The sequence below is a fragment of the Chiloscyllium punctatum genome, chromosome 6 (genome assembly GCF_047496795.1).
Source record: "Chiloscyllium punctatum isolate Juve2018m chromosome 6, sChiPun1.3, whole genome shotgun sequence".
NCBI classification, from domain to species: Eukaryota; Metazoa; Chordata; class Chondrichthyes; order Orectolobiformes; family Hemiscylliidae; genus Chiloscyllium; species Chiloscyllium punctatum.
The window spans coordinates 24,379,976-24,404,150 of NC_092744.1; the positions used below are offsets into that span (position 1 = coordinate 24,379,976).

The following is a 24,175-nucleotide window of genomic DNA, read 5'->3' on the forward strand; positions in this document are numbered from 1 at the left end:
AGGAGTAAGTTTAAGAGTTCAGGCTCTAGGTAGCTGCAAGATTAGAGGAATATGATCAAGGGGTGAGATTATGCCTGGGGGTGTTGGGTCCTGTCGGGGGTTGTACCATGTCCAGTAAGTGACAACTGTTCCATCAACATGAGTGTGTGGCAGGTTCGAGGTTGACAATGTGAATGGAACCTTGGGCCCTTTGCTGGGAAACAGCTGCTGTATTGCAGCACTCGCTTTTGACTTTCCAGTGATTAATTGGAGGCAAACTTTGCTCATTCACCACTGGATTCTATACAAAAACAATGTAAAACATCAGAGGCAGTGGAAGGGCTGAGGGAGGCGGTACTGGGGAACATAGGAGCAAGAGAAAGCCAGTCTACCCATCAAGATGCCCCATCATTCAGTATAATTATGACTGATCAAATGTTTCAATGCCTTTTACACACCCTATCCTATAACCGTGTGTGCTATTGGCAATTAGATATTCATCAGTCTCTTCTTTAAACATACTCAAAGAGTGAGCCTCTAAAGCCCAAGGATTCACTAGCCTTTGAGATGGAGCTGGAGGTCCCCCAAGTATATTTGATAACCTAACCTTATATTTTTGAATAATTTTGCCAAGAGGCAACTTACAGCCTTGACATGGGAGGGTTCGAAAACTAGATCTTAGGGAATTGAGAAAGGATCCAACCTGTCAACGAGTGCATCTCATTGGTGAGTACCTGATATGGTCACCTGGTGAGGAATTGTTTGGGATCGAGCCCCTGGTTGGAGTGTCATAGGAACATATGACTGAGGAGCAGGAGTAGACCATTTGGTCCTTCAGGCCTATTCAATCATGACTGATCTGGGTTTGATTCATCTCCATTTTCCTGTCTGCCTCCCACCCTAACCACTGACCCCCTTGTCTATAAAAATCTATTTAACATGATTTTAAATAAATCCAATGGCCCAGCCCCCATTACATTCTGGAGATGAGAATTCCACATGATGTTGCAAGAGAAAAGATTTCTCCTCATCTCTGTCTTAAAAGGAAGACCCCCTCTTTTTAAACTGTGTCCCCAGTTTAGTCTTTCCCACAACACGAGCCATCCTCCTGGTGTCCTTTCTGCTCAATCCCTTCAGGATTGTTTGTATATCAGATCAACTCTCACAGTCTGTACCCTGATAGATACAGGATAGAGGCCTGTTCATCCTCTCCTCAGAGGATTAATCCCCTTGTTCGCTCATTATTCCCAAGGCTGAAACAACTCTCGGTTCAAGGTGAAAATGGAATAATCTGGGAACTCTTGAAAGTTGGGCAATTTCAGTGGATGGAGTAACCAAAGGTCTCAGGCCCTGTGACATGGTTGAGGTATCCCACAACCTCTAGTCACTACGGTAACAGGTCTAAATGAGAATTAATACTCCAGGGCCGAGAAATGATTTAGTAAGAGAAAGCAAAAGAGATGACAATGTCTTGCAAATCTTATCTCAACATTTGTTTATATTACTGTATTTCTTTCCTCAAACTGTTTGTAATGACAGCATTTGCATTTATTTTGGATCATCATAGTTTGTTTATTTGCATTCTCATTGCAGGCCAAACTTTCTTGGCCTGTCTTCTCATGCATCTGCCAGAGGCCAGACTTGCCTCAATTCTCATGAAAACCCAAGCTGCGCAGCTTAGGACATTTCACAATGCACAACCGACTCATTTATGAACTTGCCCAGGGTTTTTATCTTTTCACAACTTCGCAGCTTCCTGACAGATCAGATCTGCCTCAGTTTAGGGTTTAGTAATGCAATTCTCACCTTTTTTTTTGAAATTCATTCTTGGGATGTGGACATCACAGCCAGACCAGGGCATTATTTATTGCCCGGAGAGCAGTTGAGAGTCAATCACATTGCTACGAATCTGGAGTCACATGATGGGCAGACCACGTAAGGATAGCAGATTTCCTTCCCTGAAGGGTATTAGTGAACAAGATGGGTTTTTCCTGATAATTGGCAATGGTTTCACAGTCATCATTGAAATCTTAATATCAGATTTTTTTTTAATTCTAATTCCACCATCTGCCATGATAGAACCCAAACCCTGGAGTTTCTGGATTAAAAGTCTGGTGATAATACCACTGGGCCATTGCATCCCCTGTAAACCACCATTTGGCGATCTATCTCTGAGCATTGTCTGACAGTTCTCATCAGATTAATTGTTTTCCTGCTCAGAGCCATTGTTCCATCTGCTTGTCCCACCTCAGGCTGTGCCATTAGCTGTCTGCAATGAGACTTAGAAACTTCTTAAAATCTTTGTCTTTCACTGACCTCTGCATGTCCCAAAGCATCTTAAAACAAATGTAAAATGCTGCTGATAAAGGAAATAAACATGGATAAAATCAGAAAAACTCAACAGGTCTGGCAGCATCTGTGGAGAGAATAACACAGTTAATGTTTCAAGTCCACTATGACTCTCCTTCAGAAAAATTATGTTCAGTCCAAAAGAGTCATTGGACCTGAAACATTAATTCTGTTTCTCCCTTCACAGAACCTACCAGATCAGCTGAGTTTCTTTGTTTTCATTTAAGATACCTCGTTTAAGCAGGTTGATATCAAATTAAACTTGGCAGTTGTCCCAAGTGAAGCACCTTGGGATATTTTGTCATGCTAAGGGTGCTATATAAATTCAACTTGCTCTGGATCTTATCAGTTAGGTTTAACCTGAAATAAACTTGGTGCCCCATCAGCAAACTTTGCTTAAAACTTTGCATGAAGTTAATTAGTGGAATGGAGGGTCTTTCAATAGTGAGATCTCCGTTACCCTGAACAGAAACAGCTTTGTGAGGTTGTGGATCAATTAATTAAGTTGTTCTTGGAAGAAAAGCTCTATCTAGGCTGGATTTTTGGCTCCAAACACACAGCAGGCTCTGTGTTTCAGCACAAAGCAACCTTGTCACAACGCAACTCAGTCCCAGCTGAAATGTCAGCTTTTAGAATGAAACGCATAATACCAGTCAATGGGAGAAGAGGGCAGATATACAGGCCCTTCAGTTTGAGCATGGGATCCTGACATTGCTTTATAACAGCTTCTGGAAGACACAGCCGATTCTTTCACACCACAAAGAGGGGCCCGAAAACCAGGCTCTAACCATTCAGACAATAGCACAGTAAATTGCCACAAACTGAACTTTTAAATCTCATAATGATGACAGAACATGAAGTTAAGACTTTACCCTGTTTCAACCTGGTCTCTGACTGTCCTGGGAAAGTTTGATGAGGACTGTACAGAGGGAGTTTCACTCTGTATCTAGTCCCATGCTGAACCTGTCTGGAAATGTTTGTTGGGGACAGAGTAGAGGGATCTTTACTGTGTACCTAACCCTGTGCTGTCACTATCCCGGGAATGTTTGAGTCCTTTATGTAGCATATTTAACAGTAAAACACCATAAAGTGTTTTACAGTAGCGATTATCTTAACAAGGTTTGAGACTATATCACACGAAAAGACATTAGGAGAGAAGTAGGCAAAGTGGATGGCGTTAATGGAAGAGAATGTTAGGGAGGATGTCATAGGCATTGAAACGTCCATAACTCAAGGCAGTGTCACCTCTGGTGGATTGATATTGATCTGGGTCCACAGGAGATAGACGGCACGTAGAGATTTTAAAATTGCAGTGTCTCTAGTACTAGGATCCAATTTTGATTAGTGTCTGCTTTATTCCTCCTTGTTCACTTTTCTTCTTTTGGGCTTATAGATGGTCAACCCAAAGGAGTTACGTTGTGTGATTATTCCAACTTTGTACTGATGTATTATTCTTTTATCGCAAGGAAGAACCTGTGCAATCTTCATGTTAGTTCACAAACTGAAGAAGTCAGAATTCAAAATATATTAGTTAAGTTTTAACAGCGTTAAAATGCTGGCAAGTCTGGCTGCACCCTCTCACTCACAACGCTGGGCCACCTTTGTATTTCCCAGCTAGACCACCAGCTCTATGCTTTCAGTTCCTGCATGCCTCTCTCCCTTCCCTCTCTGACATGTCAAGCTTTATCCTGCTGCTTTTTGCATTTCTGCTCAGCACAAATGGAATTTAAATACTAATGCATATAAGTTGAACCCAGATGACTGCAGCACTTGCCAAAGATTGAATTAACCCACACAGGTTTGTAGTGGAGTTGAACCAATTGCTTGGTGTATTCTCGCTGCTGTTTCAGCCTCCTGTTGGATGGTTCTTGTATCTTTGCTGAGACAAGGTTGCTTGTGGGTTTCTTTATTCTGTTGGTTTCTTTCATACTTATAGTGACATAATCCATTGGAGCCTACACTCCAATCTCATTTATACACAGAATTTCTGGTTAAAACATATAAGCAATCTTTCTGCTTATTTAAAAATGGATCTCATATCCATCTGAGTCAGACTTAATATTTGGCTGTACAAAGACAGGCCTCATCTGCGGCCTGAGATAGGCCTCACTCTGTAACTGCAGTGTAGCTGACTCAACTCGTGCTTGAGTGCAGTGCAGGCCCCAGCTCATGTGTGGGTCAGTGCAGGCCTCAGCTCATGTGTGGGTCAGTGCAGGCCTCAGCTCATATGTGGGTTAGTGCAGGCCTCAGCTCATGTCTGAGTAAGCGCAGGCCTCAGCTCATGTCTGAGTTAGTGCAGGCCTCAGCTTATGCCTGAGTTAGCACAGGCCTCATCTGACCCAGTCAGTGTTGGCTTTAAACCTGCATGACCAAGTACCAGCCTGGACAGATAAATGCAGGACATGCTGCAATTTAAGAAGCTTTTGAGTCAATAAGTTACTATCCAGGCCCAATATGCATTAGCGGCTTCACTCTGGGTGTGTTGATGAAAGTTGGGATCCTCTAACCTTCCTTGCCCCGCCCACTCCCCATGTCCCCACCATACCCCTGCGTATCGCTTACCCAACCCGTCATGGTCTCACAGGTTCTTTGCTCCATGATTTGGTTTGTTCTAGGCAGTCCAACAGCTACTTCTTGACCATTTCTGATAGTTCCAGAATTGGTAGTCAAAAGCATTGACAGAAACATAGAGGAAATTGGGTGGGTCACTGGCAGATGATAAACATTTGCGGTTCCGCCTAAACTTAAAAGAAGTGCAGTGGTTCTGGGAAATCCATTTGTATACACATTGAATATTTTGTTTGTGTCTTGGTTGTAAATTCTGAGGCAGACAGGGATTCAGAATGTGGTCCACACGCAAATATCGATGAATTGGTCGGACAGACGAGGTTCTGGCATGGGAAGGACTATTGCAACTTTGTCTACAAGGACTGGGTCCAGCTGGACAAACCATTTGACGGTGAGTTAAGCCACAACAGATATTCTTGATGTCCTTAATTATGGCCCCAGGTGCTAACATGCATCAAGTCACAGACACAAAGGAAATACAAAAGGAGTAGGCCATTCGGCCCTTTCAGTCTGCTTCACCATTTGTCCAAAGATGTGCAGGTCAGGTGAATTGGCCATGCTAAATCGCCTGTAGTGTTAGGTAAGGGGTAGATGTAGGGGTATGGGTAAGTTGCGCTTCAGCGGGGCGGTGTGGACTTGTTGGGCCGAAGGGCCTGTTTCCACACTGTAAATAATCTAATCTAATCATTTAATATGATCATGGTCATCCCTTTATTCCGTGTCCCTTTCATCTGTTGCCCTGTGAGCTCCCTGACCTGCATTAGCTCCTAGTCTGATGCAACTTGATTTTAGAATTCTCATCTTTGCAAAGCCCTTCATGACCTCATTTCCACCCCCCCCCCCTCTCTCTCTCTCTCTCTCTCTCTCTCTCTCCTTCTCTTACATCTACTCCTCTAGCCTCTCCCCAGGTGTCCACTGTCTCATGTGCATCATCCATTTTTGTAACATTCCACCATGGTGGATATGTGTTCTGAAATGTTTAAATGGAGAGAGACTGCAGAATTCTGAGGTACAGAGGGAATCTGGGTGTTCTACATGAATGACTAAAAGTTAGAATGCAGCAAGTAATTGAGAAGATGGGACGGCAGGAAAATGGGAAGCCTTCAGAAATGAGATAACGAGAGTCCAGAGGCAGTATGTTCCTGCTAGGGTGAAATGAAAGGCTAGTAGGTATAGGGAATGCTGGATGACTAAAAAAATTGAGGGTTTGGTTAAGAAAAAGAAGAATCATATGTCAGGTATAGACAAGATAGATCGAATGATTCCTTAGAAGAGTATAAAGGCAGCACAAGTATACTTAAGAGGGAAATCACGAGGGCAAAAAGGGGACATGAGGTAGCTTTGGCAAATAGAGTTAAGGAGAATCCAAAGGGTTTTTACAAATACATTAAGGACAAAAAAAACTATGGAGAGAATAGGGCCCCTCAAAGATCAGCAAGGCGGTGTTTGTGTAGAGCTGCAGGAGATAGGGGAGATACTAAACGAATACTTTGCACCAGAATTTACTGTGGAAAAGGACATGGAAGATATAGAATGCAGGGAAATAGATGGTGACATTTTAAAAATGTCTATATTATACAGTAGGAAGTGCTGGATGCCTTGAAACATATAAAAGTGGATAATTCTTCAGGCCCTGATCAGGTGTACCCTCAAACTCTGTGGGAAGGTAGGGAAGTGATTACTGGGCCTCTTGCTGAGGTAGTTGTATCATAAATAGTCACAGGTGAGGTGCCAGAAGACTGGAGGTTGGATAACATGGTGCTGCTGTTTAAGAAGGGTGGTAAGGACAGGCCAGGGAACTATAGACCAGTGAGCCTGACGTCGGTGGTGGGCAAGTTTTTGGAGGAAATCCTGAGGGACATGATGTACATGTATTTGGAAAGGCAAGGATTGATTAGGGATAGTCAACATGGCTTTGTGCGTGGGAAATCATATCTCACAAACTTGAATGAGTTTTTTGAAGAAGTAACAAAGAAGATTGATGAGGGCAGAGCAGTAGATGTGATCCAAATGGACCTCAGTAAGGCATTCGACAAGGCTCCCCATGGGGGACTGATTAGCAAGGTTAGGTCTCATGGGATACAGGAAAACTAGCCATTTGGATACAGAACTGGCTCAAGGTGGAAGACAGAGGGTATTGGTGAAGGGTTGTTTTTCAGACTGGAGGCATGTGACCAATGGATTGCCACAAGGATCAGTGCTGAGTCCATTACTTTTTGTCATTTATATAAATGATTTGGATGTGAGCATAAGAGGAATAGTTAGTAAGTTTGCAGATTACACCGAAATTGGAGGTGTAGTGGACAGTGAAGAAGGTTACCTCAGATTACAACAGAATCTTTAGCAGATGGACCAATGGGCTGAGAAATGGCAAATGGGGTTTAATTTAGATAAATGCAAGGTGCTGCATTTTGGGAAAGCAAATCTTAGCAAGACTTATCCACTTAATGGTAGGGTCTGAGGGAGTGTTGCTGAACAAAGAGACCTTGGAGTGCAGGTTCATAGCTCCTTGAAAGTGGAGTCACAGGTAGATAGAATAGTGAAGAAGGCGTTTGGTATGCTTTCCTTTATTGGTCAGAGCATTGAGTACAGGAGTTGGGGGGGTCATGTAAGCCACTTTTGGAATATTGCGTGAAATTCTGGTTTCCATCCTATTGGAAGGATATCGTGAAACTCGAAAGGGTTCAGAAAACATTTATAAGGATGTTGCTAGGATTGGAAGATTTGAGCTATAGGGAGAGATTGAATAGGCTGGGGCTGTTTTCCCTGGAGCGTTGGAGGCTGAGGGGGTGACCTTATAGAGACTTATAAAATCATAAGGGGCATGGATAGGATAAATAGACAAAGTCTCTTCCCTGGGGTGGGGGAGTCCAGAACTAGAGTCCATAGATTTAGGGTGAGAGGGGAAAGATATAAAAGAGACCTAAGGGGAAACTTTTTCACTCTAGAGGGTGGTACGTGTATGGAATGAGCTGCCAGAGGAAGTGGTGGAGGCTGGTACTATTGCAGCATTTAGAAGGCATCTGGATGGGTATATGAATAGGAAGGGTTTGGAGGGATATGGGCCGGGTGCTGGCAGGTGGGACTAGATTGGCTTGGGATATCTGGTTGGCATGGACAGGTTGGACCGAAGGATCTGTTTCTGTGCTGTACATCTCTATGACTCTGAATGGAATGCTGCTCTCACTGGTAGGTATCCTGGGTTTTAACGGCAAGCCAAAGGAACCTTGTGAGATGTTGCTGTGCATCTTGTACATGATACTTTGTGAGCCACAGATATTAAGAGTGATGGGGCTGAGATAGGAACATTGTATTAATTTGCTGATTTGCTAGGATCTTATTGAGTAGGGCAGCAGATTTAAGGAGCAGAAAGGCCTCCACTTTCCAAGACTTGAGGAATGAATAATTGGTGTTTTGGGTTGGATAGGAGAGATGTTGCTGAAGGAAAGCCAAATTCTCCAAACAGTCAATGATTTTGCCACCACAAGGTATACAACTCCTCTAAATATCCAGAAACAAATTACACAAGCTATCACCAGAGCCAGCACCAGGAGACTTTTCTGATTTCCATTTCCCTGTGTTCTTGTCTATGTGGTGTGTTTGCCCACTGATCCAGGAATATTGCTCTGTTTGGTTCTGATCTCACAGCCCTTGGCTAAAATCTCTGTCTGTCCCTCAGATTTCATTGACCGTTACAACACTCCCAGAATGCCTTGGCATGACATTGCTTCAGTGGTGCATGGGAAGGCCGCTCGCAGTGTGGCACGGCATTTCATCCAACGTTGGAACTTCACGAAGGTGACTCTCTCCCCGAGTTGATCCGTCAGACTGGCTCATCCAATAGTGGATGGTTATCCAGAGCCGTAAGCTGAGGAGTAGCAGATGAAGTTTAATTCAGAGAAATGTGAGGTGCTGCATTTTGGGAGACCAAATCTTAGCAAGACATACACTTATTGGTGAGGTCCTAGGGAGTGTTGCTGCACAAAGAGACCTTGGAGTGCAGGTTCATTGCTCCATGAAAGAGGAGTTGCAAGTAGATAGGATAGTGAAGACGGTGTTTGGTATGCTTTCCTTTATTGGTCAGAGTATTGAGTACAGGAGTTGGGAGGTCATGTTGCGGCTGTACTGGACTTTACATAGGCCATTTTTGGGATATTGCATGCAGTTTTGGTCTCCTTCCTATCAGAAAGGTTCTGAAACTTGAAAGGGTTCAGAAAAGATTTATAAAGATGCTGCCAGGGTTGGAGGACTTGAGATACAAGTAGAGGCTGAATAGGCTGGGGCTGTTTTCCCTGGACCGTCAAAGGTTGATTAAAATCATGAGGGGCATGGATAGGATAAATAGACAAGGTCTTTTCCCTGGGGTGAGGGAGTCCAGAATGGGACAGCATAGGTTTAGCGTGAGAGATAAAAGATATAAAAGGGACCCAAGGGGCAACTTTTTCACGCAGATGGTGGTGCGTCTACAGAATGAACGAGGAAGTGGTGGAGGCTGGTACAATTGCACCATTTCAAAGGCATCTGGATGGGTATATGAATAGGAAGAGTTTAGAGGGATATGGACCAAGTGCTGGCAACTGGGACTAGATTAGGTTGGGATGGACGAGTTGGACGGAAAGGTCTGTCTCGGTGCTGTACCTCTCTATGACTCTATGAGTCCAAATGCCTCTTTACCAAGCTTCATCTTGCAATATGGAGACCAAATGGCAATGCCTGACAAAAGTGCAGGAAATATTCAGTTGGTCTGGCAGCACTTGAGGAGGAAAAACAGAGTTAACATTTAAAGATATGAGGTTTCATCAGAATTCAACTTGGCGTTCTACCACTGATCATTTCCAGTACTTTCTGTTTTGATTTCAGATTTCCAGCATCTGAAGTATTTTCCTTTTGACTCAGTGCTTAACTTTGGCTTAGGAACTGACACGGAGCAGTGTCTATGTCATAGAGCAATGAGAGTCAATGTTTCAGCTCGGCCCATCATTGTCTGCTGCAATCTCGAGCAAACAAAGATATTCAGTGCAGCACTTCCTCAGCACTCACCCACCAACAGTGCAGCACTCCCTCAGTACTGACCCTCTGACAGTGCAGCACTCCCTCAGTACTGACCCTCCAACAGTGCAGCATTCCCTCAGTACTGACCCTCCAACAGTGCAGAATTCCCTCAGTACTGACCTTCTGACAGTGCAGCTTTCCCTCAGTACTGACCCTCCAACAATGCAGAATTCCCTTAGTACTGACCCTCTGACAGTGCAGCTTTCCCTCAGTACTGACCTTCTGATAGTGCAGCTTTCCCTCAGTTCTGACCCGCTGACAGTGTGGTGTTCCCTCAGTACTGATCCTCTGACAGTGCAGCATTCCCTCAGTACTGACCCTCTGACAGTGCAGCATTCCCTCAGTACTGACCCTCCAACAGTGCAGAATTCCCTCAGTACTGACCTTCTGACAGTGCAGCTTTCCCTCAGTACTGACCCTCCAACAATGCAGAATATCCTTAGTACTGACCCTCCAACAGTGCAGCTTTCCCTCAGTACTGATCCTCTGACAGTGCAGCATTCCTCAGTACTGACCCTCCGACAGTGCAAAATTCCCTCAGTACTGATCCTCCGACAGTGCAGCATTCCCTCAGTATTGACCCTCTGACATTGCAAAATTCTCTCAGTGCTGACCCACTAACAGTGCAGCATTCCCTCAGTGCTGACCCTCTGACAGTGCAAAATTCCCTCAGTACTGATCCTCCGACAGTGCAAAATTCCCTTAGTGCTGACCCTCTGACAGTGCAAAATTCCCTCAGTGCTGATCCTCTGACAGTGCAGCACTGCCTCAGTACTGATCCTCCAGCAGTGCAGCATTCCCTCAGTACTGACCCTCCAACAGTGCAGCACTACCACAGTACTGACCCTCCGACAGTGCAGCATTCCCTCAGTACTGACGCTCCTGCAGTGCAAAATTCCCTCAGTGCTGATCCACTAACAGTGCAGCAGTACTGACCTGAGCACTGACCCTCCGACAGTGCAGCATTCCCTCAGTACTGACCCTCCGACAGTGCAGCATTCCCTCAATACCGATCTTCTGACAGTGCAGCATTCCCTCACTTCTGACCCTCCGACAGTGCAGCATTCCCTCAGTACTGATCATCCAACAGTGCAGAATTCCCTCAGTGCTGACCCTCTGACAGTGCAGCACTGCCTCAGTACTCACTCACTAATAGTGCAATGTTCCCTCAGTGCTGCGACAGGAATGTTTGTCCGGATAATGAACTCAAGTCTCTTGGTTGAGGTCCCAATTCTCAGACAGAGGTGACATAGCGTACCTATTAAATAACTGTTCACACCTCTGTCAGGTCCACGTCCTCCCACTAGCCCACACTCCACTCCCAGCACCTTACCCTGCCACTGCAGGAGGGGCAAAACCTGTACCCACACCACTCCCCTTACCTCTGTCCAAGGCCCCAAAGGATCCTTCCACATTTTCACAGAAATTTACCTATACCTCCACTAATGTCATCTGTTGTATCCGTTGCACCGATGAGATCTCCTCTACATTGGGGAGACAAGATGCCTCCTTGCGGATCATTTCAGTGAACCTCTTTGGGACACCCACACCAACCAACCTCACCGTCCCATGGCTGAACACTTCAATTCCCTCTCTAACTCCGCCTTCATCTCCTCTGCTCACACGTCTGTAATATTGAACGTGTCTGGAACTTTTCTTGATTTAGTTTGACGCAAGAAACATATTATGTTTTTTTTGTCTTCTTTTCCAGATTGTTAAAGCAAAGTATCGGCCTCTGTCCTACCCATATCTTGTGCCAAAATCAATGTCAACAGCAAGTGAGTTGAGGTACCAAGTGCCGGGATCAGTCCATGCTCGAGTGCAGGTCTGTGTGTGTTGTTGAATTTACTATTTTACTGAAACATCCTTTTTAAATACATTCTTACTCTGTAAACATTATTGACATTTATTTCTCATTCCTACTTGTCCTCGAGAAGATGATTGTAAGCCACCTTCTTGAACCTTTGCAGTCTTTGGAGGTACAGGTAGATCCACATTGCTGATAGGGAAGGTATTCCAGAATTTTGACCCAGCAACACTGAAGGAATGCAGATGTATTTCCAAGTCAGGATGGTGAGTGGCTTGGAGGGGAATTTGCAGGTTGCGGTGGTCACATGTAACTATTATCCTTCTCTTTCAAGATAGTAGTAGTCCTGGGTTTGGAAGATGCTGTGTAAGGATCGTTCATAAATTTCTGCAGTGCATCTTGTAGATGGTAGATGCTACTGCTACTGAGTGTTGCTGGTCGAGGGAGTAAATGTTTTTGGCTGTGTTGCCCAAGTAAGTTGTTTTGTATTGGAATGTGTCTCAACGTCTGAGTGTTGTTGGAATTGCACTCATCCTGGCTAGTGAGATTATTCTATCACGCTCCTGATTTGTGCCTTGTGGACAGGGTTTGGGGAGTCAGGAAGTGAGTTACTCACTACAGGATTCCTAACATCTGACCTGGTCTTGTAGCTGCAATATTTATATGACAAGTCCAACTCAACTTCTGATCAATGGCACCCAGGATCTTGACACTGGGGAGGTCAGTTAAGGTAATGCTAATGAATGTCAAGGGGCGATGGCTAGTTTTTCTCTTGTTGGGAATGGTCATTGTCTGACACTTGTGTAGTGTGAATGTCATTTGTTGCTCATAAGCCCAAACTTGAATGTTATTCAGCTCTAACTGCATATGGAAAATTGATGATTGTTTCATGGAAGTACATAAAACAGGAGCAGGAGTAGGCCTTTCATTCTGTCAAACTTACTTCACCATTCAATACAACCGTCTATTTTAACACCATGCTTTCGCGCTCTCCCTATACCCTTTAGGACCTTAAACCTCTGAATATCTATCCACCTCTTCCTTAAAAATATTCAGTGATCTGTTGTCCACAGCCTTCCGTGGTAGAGATAGCACAGGCTCACCACCCTCTTTCTTCATTTCAGTCGAAATGGCCTACCCTTTTCTTGAAACTGTGACTTTTTGTTTGGTATTCCCTAAGCAAGGGAAATATCTTCCCTGCATGCACTCTGTCCAGTCTAGAGGAGAGTGAGGGACTCAATGACAGTAATGTCAGTGAATGTCAACGAGAGGTGGTTAATGTCTGTCTTGTTGGAGACTGTCATTGTCAAGTGTGAAAGTGCCTTTCTATGTATCAGTCCAATCCTCAATGCTGAAAATAAATCACTCACAGCTTTGAAAGGACACTGAGGATTGACGTAGGTGTGCAGACTCAAGGAGGGGCGTACAGTGGCAATGTGGTTAGTATTGTTGCCTCACAGCACCAGAGACATGGTCCAATTCCAGCTTTGTGCAGCTGCCTGTGTGGAGGTTACACGTTCTCACAGTGACTGTTCAGGTTTCAATTAGGTGCTCTGGTTTCCTGCCACAGTTTGGAGGTGTGCAGGTTTAATGGATTGACCATAGTGTTCAGGGATGTGTAGGCTAGGTGGGCTAGCCATGGGAAATGTGGGGATAGGGTAGAGTACTCTTCTGAGCATCGGTGCAGACTCAATGGGCTGAGTGACCTCTTTCTGCTCTGGAGGGATTCTGTGATTCCATTCTGTGCTTCAGATTATGCTCAAAGTAGACCTCAGACTATCCCATGTGGCTCAACACTTTTGTTGCACCTTATGATGTGCCAGATTGCCAGAGAATATAAACATAACCGACCCTTTTGGTAAACTCACAGGACTGGGATGCATTGAAGCCAGGTTTCTCATTGTGCAAAGGTGCTTAAAACATGATGTCCCACTCCCATCACTCCACTGCCTTCAATTCGAAGTGCACACATTTTTGGAGGCAAATGTCTCACAGTGCGATCCCACAAAAAGGCAGTAGGTGGAGTGTTGGATTACCTCATTGAAGGAAGATTATTGGCCTGAAAACGTCACAAGATCTCTGCTAATTTTTCTTCCTCGAGTGCTAAGGGATGTTCTGAACATACAGGGATCCATGAACCAGGATGGTAACTCCTCTGGAAATGGATGCCTGAGAATGTGGTTGAGGTCACCCATCCTTTCCCTCTCCTCAGGTCTATATGATTAGGAGTGGATCCACCAACTGCAAGATATCAATAGAGCAATAGTAGTTGTATTTATATAACAAAGACAAATATCTTTCAGTGCTCCACACTTGCAGTTATCAAACAAGCTTTGACACTTAGAAGGTGTTCGGACCAGGTATGAAACAGCCATGTCAAAGGTACAGGGATTAAGGAGCCTCTTAAAGAAGGAGAGAGGGACAGAGGGACTGAAAGGGTTAAGGAGGGGATTCTAGAGCTTGGGGCCCAGTCGTGGAACATTGACAATTTGAAATGTGCTAGAGCAAGATTTGGAAGAGAGCAGAGGTCTCTGAAGGTTGGAGGAGTAGAGAGCTTTATGGGGTTAGGGAGGTTAGAGACCAGGCATTAGAGATGGTTTTTTTTTTCATTTTCTTTTTTTTTCTTTTTCTTTTCTTTATAGAATGTTTGACCCTCCTGTTTATTATTTTTTAGTGATGAGAACCTCTGACCCTCCTGTTTTTTTTTAACTCCTTTTTTTTATTTACCCCCACACTACCGCCTAACTGCGATAGTGCTTATTTCTTTTCCCCAGCACCCATATTGTGTGTGTGCAGGTGTGGGACACAGTGAAAGACACAAGGTGTACGAATCTTTATTCAAATTTCCACCACCAGGAGGAAAGGAAACACCCGAGTGGCCAGTGACAAGCACTGCCCTTCACATCAAAGGGCAATGCTGCGTGATCAAACAGTGAAGGGGAGAGTAGAGACTAAATCAAAATAGAGTTGGAGGGGGAAATAATGCACTCCACTCCCTGCGGCGCCCACCTCTCCCTGAACAGCTCCAGGGTGTTGGTGGACACCGTGTGCTCCTTCTCCAAGGACACCCGGGCTCTAACGTAACCACGGAAGAGGGGCAGGCAGTCGGCCCTAACGACCCCCTCCACGGCTCCCGCTGCCTGGACCTGCTTATGGCCAGGCCCAGGAGCAGACCCACGAGGAGGTCTTCAGACCTGCCCTCCCTCCTCCGTACCAGGTGCCTGCGGATCAGGAGCATGGGACTGAAGTGCAACCAAAAGCAGAGGAGGAGGTTTTTGAGAAAATCAAAAAGGGAGTGCAAACACCCACACCCAATATATACATGGTCCACAGACTCTACAGCACCACAGAACAAGCAGTTGGGCTGGGAGTCCATGAACCACCACAATCTGAAGTTGCAGGGGACTGCTGCGTGCTGCACCCTCCACCGCAGGTCCCTGAGAGAAAGGGGGATCCCACGTAGAGTCCACTGGGGATCCCCACTGTCCGGTGGCACATGGGCACGCCAAGGCATGTCCGGGCGGTGGATGAGGGAGAAGAGGTGGATGGTGTGCAGCAGCAGTCGATACAGGGCCCGCCTTTTTACGTCCTTAAAATACAAAACTAAAATTCAGGAGACAGCTCAGGTTGTGGGGCACAGGTTCCCAGGGGAAGTACGGGACCTTGGGGCCAATGTGAAATTCCATCTGGGCATAGAGATGGTATTAGCTGAGAGATTTTAATTAATGAGATGATTGTACTGCTGTCAAAGAGGGATTAAATTAATTAGTGACTGACAGATAAGTCTAGGCTGGTGATTGTCTACTAAATAGAATCAAAACAGTCTGACAGTCCATCAGAGCTGTCACATTTCACCCTTCAGACAGCAGTGAAACATTCAACTTTTTTGGCACAGCTCCCCCAGCCACCCCAAGGACTTTGATGCAAGCTGAAATACTTGTGCATGGTATATCTTGCGGGTATGTTTAACTGTGTTTCCATCTGCCCTTATCTCAGCCTCTCCATCCTAATTTGACTGTTTATCACCTGATCACTTAGTCCCTTTCTATATTCTGTCTGATTTGTCTCTGCTTGAACAAACTCTGTTTCCTGTTATTTGCTGACATTGGTCATTCCCTACCTCACAGGATTGTTTGTCAACAGACAGGTCAACAGTAGAAGGAATCATGACTGACATTAATTATATCTCTCAAATACTCACAGTTGCTTTCTAGACTCCTTAGCCAGCACCTTCCAAACCATTTCTCTATCATCCAGAAGGACAAAGGTAACAGATACGTGGGCATACAACCACCTACACATTCCCCTCCAAGGTACTCCCTATCCTGACTTGGAAATATATCACCGTTCCTTCAATTTGGCTGGATCAAAATGCTGGCATTCCCTCAGCAACAGCATTGTGGGTCTAACTACACTGCAATGACTCAAGAAGGCAGCTCACCATCATCCCATCAAGGATAACTAGGGATCGACAATAAATGCCAGCTCAGCCAATGATGCCTACATCCACTGAGTGAATTCTTCAAAGGTTACTGAATAACAGCTGTAAGTTGATATGCCCTTCCCCTTTTCTGCCCTAACCTCAAGATGCTCAGCTCAAAGCTATCACTTTCATCTGAGATAGCAAGACATGAGGACGTGGGCAAGGAAATATGGCCTAGTGTATACGTTTCAGGGCTGTACTGGTATATTTGTACGCTAACCCATTACCATCGCTTTCCTTATGCTTTTAGTTGTCACTCAGTGAATGTTGCTCCTTTCCTCCACCACTGACACACAGCAGCAACAGTGTGTACTAGCTACGAGATGGACTGCAGAAATACACCAAAGATCTTCGGACAGCATCTTTCAACCCATGACCACTTCCCAATGCGGTCTCCTCTACATTTGGGAGATTGGACGCCTCCTAGCAGAGCGCTTTAGGGAACATCTCCGGGACACCCACACCAATCATCCCCACTGCCCTGTGGCCCAACATTTCAGCCCCCCCCCCCCCCCCCAACTCTGCCGAAGACATGCGGGTCCTGGGCCTCCTCCACCGCCCCTCCCTCACCACCCGATGCCTGGAGGAAGAACGCCTCATCTTCTGCCTCAGAACACTTCAACCCCAGGGCATCAATGTGGATTTCACCAGTTTCCTCATTTCCCCTCCCCCCACCTCACCTCAGTTCCAAACTTCCAGCTCAGCACCATCCCCATGACTGTCCTACCTGCCTATCTTCCTTTCCACCTATCCACTCCACCCTCTTCTCTGACCTATCACCTTCATCCCCACCCCCATTCACCCATTGTACTCTTTGCTACCTTCCCCCACCCTCCTCTCTGACCTATCACCCTCATCTCCCCCATTCATCTATTGTACTCTATGCTACTTTCTCCCCACCCCCACCCGCGTCTCACTTATCTCTCCACTCTGCAGTCACCCTGCCTCTATTCCTGACGAAGGACTTTTGTCCGAAACGTCGATTTTCCTGCTCCTCGGATGCTGCCTGAACTGCTGTGCTTTTCCAGCACCACTCTAATCTAGACTTTGATTTCCAGCATCTACAGTCCTTGTTTTTACTTAAGGGACACATGCCTTGTAGTTTACTATGTACACCATGTAGTTTATTGCATGAGGCAACCATGTACAAAATATCTTCATAATTTAAACACAGTCATGGAAATAGAGAATGCTGGAAAAACTCAGCAAATCTGGCATGTGCAGTGAGAGAAATAGAGTTAACGTTTTGAGTCCAATATGACTCTTCTTCAGACACTTTTGATTCAAAGACAACTGATACTGGACTTGAAACAATAAATCAGATTTTATCTCTGCAGGAGCTGCCAGATCTGTTGAATGTTTCCAGCATTTCCTGTTGTATTTCAGATTTTCAGCACCCAGAGTGTTTTGCTTTTATTTGATTGTCACACATTCTTTTGGGGGACCTGGGCATATAGGTTTGTACCTGACAAGATTCTGTGATATTTTGACTTTCCTCCTCCAAGTCTTTATAACAACATCAGGTTGGGTGCAACTTAATGGAGTCTTTCAGAACCATTCCCTGATGCACCATAGACGCGGCAGGTTTAAGATTCATGTTCCACTGTAGCAATGTGAGATTAAATCTGTATCGTTGATGGTCCTGTGCAACACTGGGAAAATACTGTACCATTAGAGCTGTTGCCCTTTATTTGAGAAGTTAAGCTGAAGACCTGTCTGTCCTTTCGGGTGCATATAAAAGGTCCCACTGCCACAGTGTTGAAGGAAGGCAGAGGAGGTCTTGCCAGTCTCCATGGGCCACCATTCACCCCTCACTCATACCCACTAATTATAGATAAACTCTTTATAATCATTTTGCTGTTTGACGGAGTCCACAAATTGGCTGCTACACTACGACAGTAATTATACTGCAGAGTTTTTCCTTTAGCAGCGGCACGGTGGCACAGTGGTTAGCACTGCTGCCTCACAGCGCCAGAGACCCGGATTCAATCCCAGCCTCGGGCGACTGACTGTGTGGAGTTTGCACGTTCTCCCCGTGTCTGCGTGGGTTTACTCCGGGTGCTCCGGTTTCTTCCCACAGTCCAAAGATGTGCAGGTCAGGTGAATTGGCCATGTTAAATTGCCCATAGTGTTAGGTAAGGGGTAAATGTCGGGGTATGGGTGGGTTGCGCTTCGGTGGGTCGGTGTGGACTTGTTGGGCCGAAGGGCCTGTTTCCACACTGTTATCTAATCTGTCCTATGGAGGTGATCAGTGCAGTATGTTCCTTGCTATGTAGCTGGATCTATGGATAACAGCTTGGATCCATTGTGAGTCTTAACCATAGAGGTGTAGAGATCTACAGCACCGAAAAAAAGCCTTTTGGCCCATTGAGTCTGCTTCATTCAAAAACAACCACCTATTTATTTTTATCCCATTTTCAAGCATCACAAGTGTACATCTAGATAGTTCCGAAATATATACTAACATTTTATATTGATCACAAAGCTTTTTAAAACCTTCCTGGTTTTCTAGGTGCTGCGATCAGCTGCTGATTGGTCATGTGGGATCAAGTATCATGAAGAGTCGATTCACAACGCATACATACATGTTATTGAAAACAGTAAACACTACATCTACATTGAGGTGAGTACCTGCCCATCACTGAGAGTGCAGTTACCTTAATACTGTGTAGATTTGCTTCTGCCTAGGTCAGTCATCCACATGTAACTCTGGAAAGCTTTGCAGCATTTCTAGTTCATGCAATGTTCTGGAGTGTGGCCATCCACACACAACACATACTGTGTGTTGCATATGCCCCATGCGCTACGATTTACAGTATACAGTGCATCCACTTGGGGAGGAAAAACAGTAAAAAGGGATATTACTTGAATGGTAAAAAAATTGTAGCATGTTGCTGTGCAGAGGGACATGGGTGTCCTTGTGCTTGAATAACGGAAGGTTGGTCTGCAGGTACAACAGGTAATTAAGAGGGCAAATAGAATTTTATCCTTCATTGTTAAAAGGATTGAGTTTAAAAGTAGGGAGGTTATGTTGCAGCTGTACAAGGTGCTAGTGAGGCCACACCTGGAGTGCTGTGTGCAGTTTTCGTCTCCTTGCTTGAGAAAGGATGCACTGGGCTGAAAATGTGTTGCTGGAAAAGTGCAGCAGGTCAGGCAGCATCCAAGGAACAGGAGAATCGACGTTTCGGGCATCAGCCCTTCTTCAGGAATGAGGAAAGTGTGTCAAGCAGGCTAAGATAAAAGGTAGGGAGGAGGGACTTGGGGGAGGGGCATTGGAAATGCGATAGGTGGAAGGAGGTTAAGGTGAGGGTGATAGGCCGGAGTGGGGGTGGGGGGCGGAGAGGTCAGGAAGAAGATTGCAGGTTAGGAAGGTGGTGCTGAGTTCGAGGGTTGGGACTGAGACAAGGTGGAGGGAGGGGAAATAAGGAAATTGGAGAAATCTGAGTTCATCCCTTGTGATTGGAGAGTTCCTAGGTGGAAGATGAGGCGCTCTTCCTCCAGCCCTCGTCCTCCAGCCCTTGCTATGGTCTGGCGATGGAGGAGTCCAAGGACCTGCATGTCCTTGGTGGAGTTGGATGGGGAGTTGAAGTGTTGAGCCACGGGGTGGTTGGGTTGGTTGGCCTGTGTGTCCCAGAGGTGTTCTCTGAAACGTTTCACAAGTAGGCGGCCTGTCTCTTCAATATAGAGGAGGCCACATCGGGTGCAGCGGATGCAGTAAATGATGTGTGTGGATGTGCAGGTGAATTTGTGGCGGATATGGAAGGATCCCTTGGGGCCTTGGAGGGAGGAGGTGTGGGCGCAAGTTTTGCATTTCTTGCGGTTGCAGGGGAAGGTGCCAGGAGTGGAGTTGGGTTGCTGGGGGGTGTGGACCTGACGAGGGAGTCACGGAGGGAGTGGTCTTTTCAGAGTGCTGATAGGGGAGGGGAGGGAAATATATCCCTGGTGGTGGGGTCCGTTTGGAGGTGGCGGAAATGACGACGGATGATACGATTTACATGGAGTTTGGTGGGGTGGCAGGTGAGGACCAGTGGAGTTCTGTCCTGGCTTCAGGAATGAGGAAAGTGTGCCAAGCAGGCTAAGATAAAAGGTAGGGAGGAGCTTCAGGAATGAAGAAACTGGCAAAGGATGTAGTGGCACTGGAGTGGGTGCAGAGGAGGTTCACTAGGTTGATTCCAGAGTTGAGAGGGTTGGCTTATGAGGAGAGACTGAATAGACTGGGATTATATTCATTGGAATTTAGAAGAATGGGGATGGAGGGAGTCTTATAGACACACATAAAGTTATGAAGGGAATAGATACTAAAGAAGTAGAGAGGATGTTTCCAATGGTGGGTGAAACTAGGACAAAAGGGCACAGCCTCAAAATTAGGGGGACCAGATTTCGGACTGAATTGAGAAGGAACTTCTTCACCCAGAAGGTTGTGAATCAATGGAATCCCCTGCCCAGTGAAGTTGTTGAAGTTCCTCAGTGAATGTTTTTAAAGCTAAGATAGACAATTCTCTGAACAGTAAAGGAACTCAGGGTTATGGTGAGCTGGTGGGTAAGTGGAGCTGAGTCGACAAAAAGATCAGCCATGATCTTATTGAATGGTGGAGCAGGCCCGACAGGCCAGATGGCCTACTCCTGCTCCTAGTTCTTGTGTTGTTATAATGTGCTATATATGTAATGTTGGGGCTATGGAAGGAGAGGGATCACAAGAGGCCCAATGGCAAGCATTTGGAGGGTTCCAGGGCTGGGGAAATTTCATTGTCAGGAGGGTGAAACCATGAAAGGATTTGAAAATAAAAATGTGAGTTTTAAAGTTGAGTTGCTGCTGGAAAGAAAACTAATGTGGGTCAATAAACACCCATGGTAATGGACAAATGGGACTTGGAAGCAGGAAGCAATGTTTTGGACAGGCTGCAATTTAATCGAGGGAACGGGATGAGAGGCTGGCCAGGAATGACTTAAATAGTCAAGTCTGGGTGGGTTGAAGGTCTCCAAAGCAGGTGTGAACTTTACAAAGGAAAATAAAAGCAGGAGATCTCATACCTAGAAGCTGTAAACTGAGATTAAGATGGAAACCATCTGACTGACTAAAAGATAATCATATGTTAAACATCCTGCTCATCCTGTCTCCTCTTTCTCTGTGTTTGATCAGAACCAGTTCTTCATCAGTTGTGCTGACAACAAGTACATCTTCAATAAAATTGGTGATGCCATTGTACAGCGAATCCTGAGGGCTTACAGGTAATACAATATGATCATTCAGAACTGAGGCAGATACACTGCAGAGACAGATGTCTCCATCAGAACTACCATTCAGCTGAACTGCTTCTGCAAGAAACCCTTATAGTGCCCTTCTCCCTGTTTAAAACTAGAACTTTGGAACAGAATGAGGCCATTTAGTTCTCTGAGAGGTGCTCGTCTAGTCGTATTATTGCTGGACTGTTAATCCAGAGATCTGGGGATGTGGGTTCAAATACTGCCATAGCAGATGGTGGAATTTGTATTCAATAACAATGAATAAAATCTGGAATTAGGAGTCTCATGATGACTATTAATCCATTATCAGGAAAACCCATTTTGCTCATTAATGTTCTTTAGGGAACAAAATTGCTATCCATATCAAGTCTGGCCTACATGTGACTGCAGACCCAGAGCAATGTGATTGACTCTTCACTGCTCTCTGGGCAATGATATTCACTGTCTTTAATATTGTGTTTACTAAACAATAGCCCAATCTATCCTTTCTTGGTCTGAAATGGATAATCTCACATTTGCTTTTATCAAACTCCATTTGCCAAAGCCTATTCATCTAATCTATCCATATCCTGATGTAATGTTAAGCTTTTGTCAATGCTGTATACAATACTGCCCAATCCTATGTCAACAGCAAATTTGGACATTTGACTTTTTATGCCACTAACCAGTCATTAATGAATATTGTGAATAATTGAGGCTCCAACACTGATCCCTACAAAGCACCATGAGTCACATCCTGCCAATTTGAGTACATAATTCCAACTCTCTGTTTCCTGCCAGTCTACCAATTTCCTATCCATATCAATAATTTACCATCAATTCTATGGACTTCCATCTTAGCCAACAGTTTCTAGTGTGGGAATTTATTACATGCCTACTAGAAATCAATATAAACAACATTCATTGACTTACCTCTGTCTACCACTTTTGTTACCGCTTCAAAAAGCTCTTTGTTTGGCATGACCTTCTCTTCATGAATTCATGCTAACTTTCTCTGATTTACTGAGATGTTTAATAATCAACCACTGTTGATCATTGTAAAATCAAATCTGGTTCACAAGTATCCTTCAGGGAAGGAAATCTGCCATCCTTACTTGGTCTGGCCTACATATGACTCCAGACCCACAATATTGAGTTCAAAAGCAATTAGGGGTGGGCAATAAATACTGGCCAGCATTGCCCACCTCCCATGTAAGAATATTGAAATACTTGAGGCACTGTTGGTCAGTGATCACTGGGATGATAGGTGAATGGGACTTCACATAGCACCTGGGAAGCACAGTTTGGGATTTTCAGGAATTTGGCCTGGAGGGGCTTGGATTGAGCATAGTGTAACAAAGGCATGGATGAGCTAGAGTTTTACTCAGAGCCAGGGTATATGTCAGGGCTCAATAACCGGGACCGAAGGCACTTGGGGGCCCAACTGGGCTCGCTAATGGGTCAGTGGGCAATTGTGCTCTGGTCAGAGGCAGGACCAGGAGCCAGGAGCAGCACCAAGGCCTCTGGGTTCTAGCCATTTCCTTAATGGAGGAGCTGAGGCCAGCGATGTTGCAAAGATGGGAGGTCAGTTGGCTTTGTTCACTTCCTCATTATCCTGCTCTGTCTCACTCTCTCCAGCCTAAAGTTTTGGAAATGATGCTATTTTACTACTGTTACATAAACCCCTGCATCAGAAGCTCATTTTGTTAATTGCCTGAGGTGTCTGCCAATTAATAGGATTGTTGGTTTTAATGTTTATATTGGAACATTGTGTTGTGTATTTAACCTGCCCAATGAGAGTAAAAACTGCTTCAGGGAGATTAAAACCATTCCAACTGGGCCAAAAGCTTGCTTTTCACAAAGACAAACTCACACATCTCCCTTTGTTATGCTCAAACAATTGCGCAGAGTAAGCAGACCCCTCCAAAGTAAGCAGAAACCACCCTCCCAAGTTGGGTTGGTAGTTAGCTTTGCACTGGTTGAGGAAAGAGCTTTTACCGTCTTTTGTAGTTAAGCTGGGAATTTGTGTTGCAGATGTTTCGTCCCCTGTCTAGGTGACATCCTCAGTGCTTGGGAGCCTCCTGTGAAGCCAATCAATAAGCACATCGACCTGGACCCAATTTTCCCGGCCACTACAGCGGACAGCTAGAACTGACAACCAGAAGCGGCAGATACAAATCACTATAAATGCCGGAGGAAACATCACAGAAGCGCTTCACAGGAGGCTCCCAAGCACTGAGGATGTCACCTAGACAGGGGACGAAATATCTGCAACACAAATTTCCAGCTCAACGAACAGAACCACAACAACAACGAGCACCCGAGCTACAAATCTTCTCCCAAACTTTGTAGTTAAAAAAAATCACATGACGCCAGGTTACAGTCCAGCAGGTTTATTCAAAATTACAAGCTTTTGGAGTGGTGATCCTTTATCAGGTAGCTAGTGGGGCAAGATACATAGGACACAGAATTTATAAGTAAAAGAATCAAAGTGTCATACAACTGATGCGATATATTTGACAAACCAAGATGGCTATTAAGTCTTTAATCACTTAGAATGATGATGCAGGTTTTGATAAGTGGCCTTACTTTGACAGGGAGCTTGTGTAAAGGCACTTGCTTCCTGGGCCTGCCAAACCTCTGCCTTAATGTCATAACAACAGCTCAAAGTTAAAATGCTGCCTAACTATGAGGCTCCCTGCGTGGATTGGTTT

At 45.1% G+C, this 24,175-nt stretch overlaps 1 protein-coding gene across 5 annotated transcripts in view; it reads left to right on the top strand.

Moving 5' to 3' along the window:
• LOC140478783 (phospholipase D1-like) overlaps positions 1 to 24,175 on the top strand; it is a 167,628-nt gene that overhangs the window by 121,482 nt on the left and 21,971 nt on the right. For all 5 annotated transcript variants that reach the window (XM_072572149.1, XM_072572150.1, XM_072572148.1 and 2 more), the window contains 5 exons: positions 5,159 to 5,287; positions 8,576 to 8,694; positions 11,660 to 11,773; positions 18,751 to 18,861; positions 21,379 to 21,467. In XM_072572149.1, coding sequence (XP_072428250.1) covers positions 5,159 to 5,287; positions 8,576 to 8,694; positions 11,660 to 11,773; positions 18,751 to 18,861; positions 21,379 to 21,467 — 562 coding nt within the window. The remainder of the gene's footprint in view (positions 1 to 5,158; positions 5,288 to 8,575; positions 8,695 to 11,659; positions 11,774 to 18,750; positions 18,862 to 21,378; positions 21,468 to 24,175) is intronic.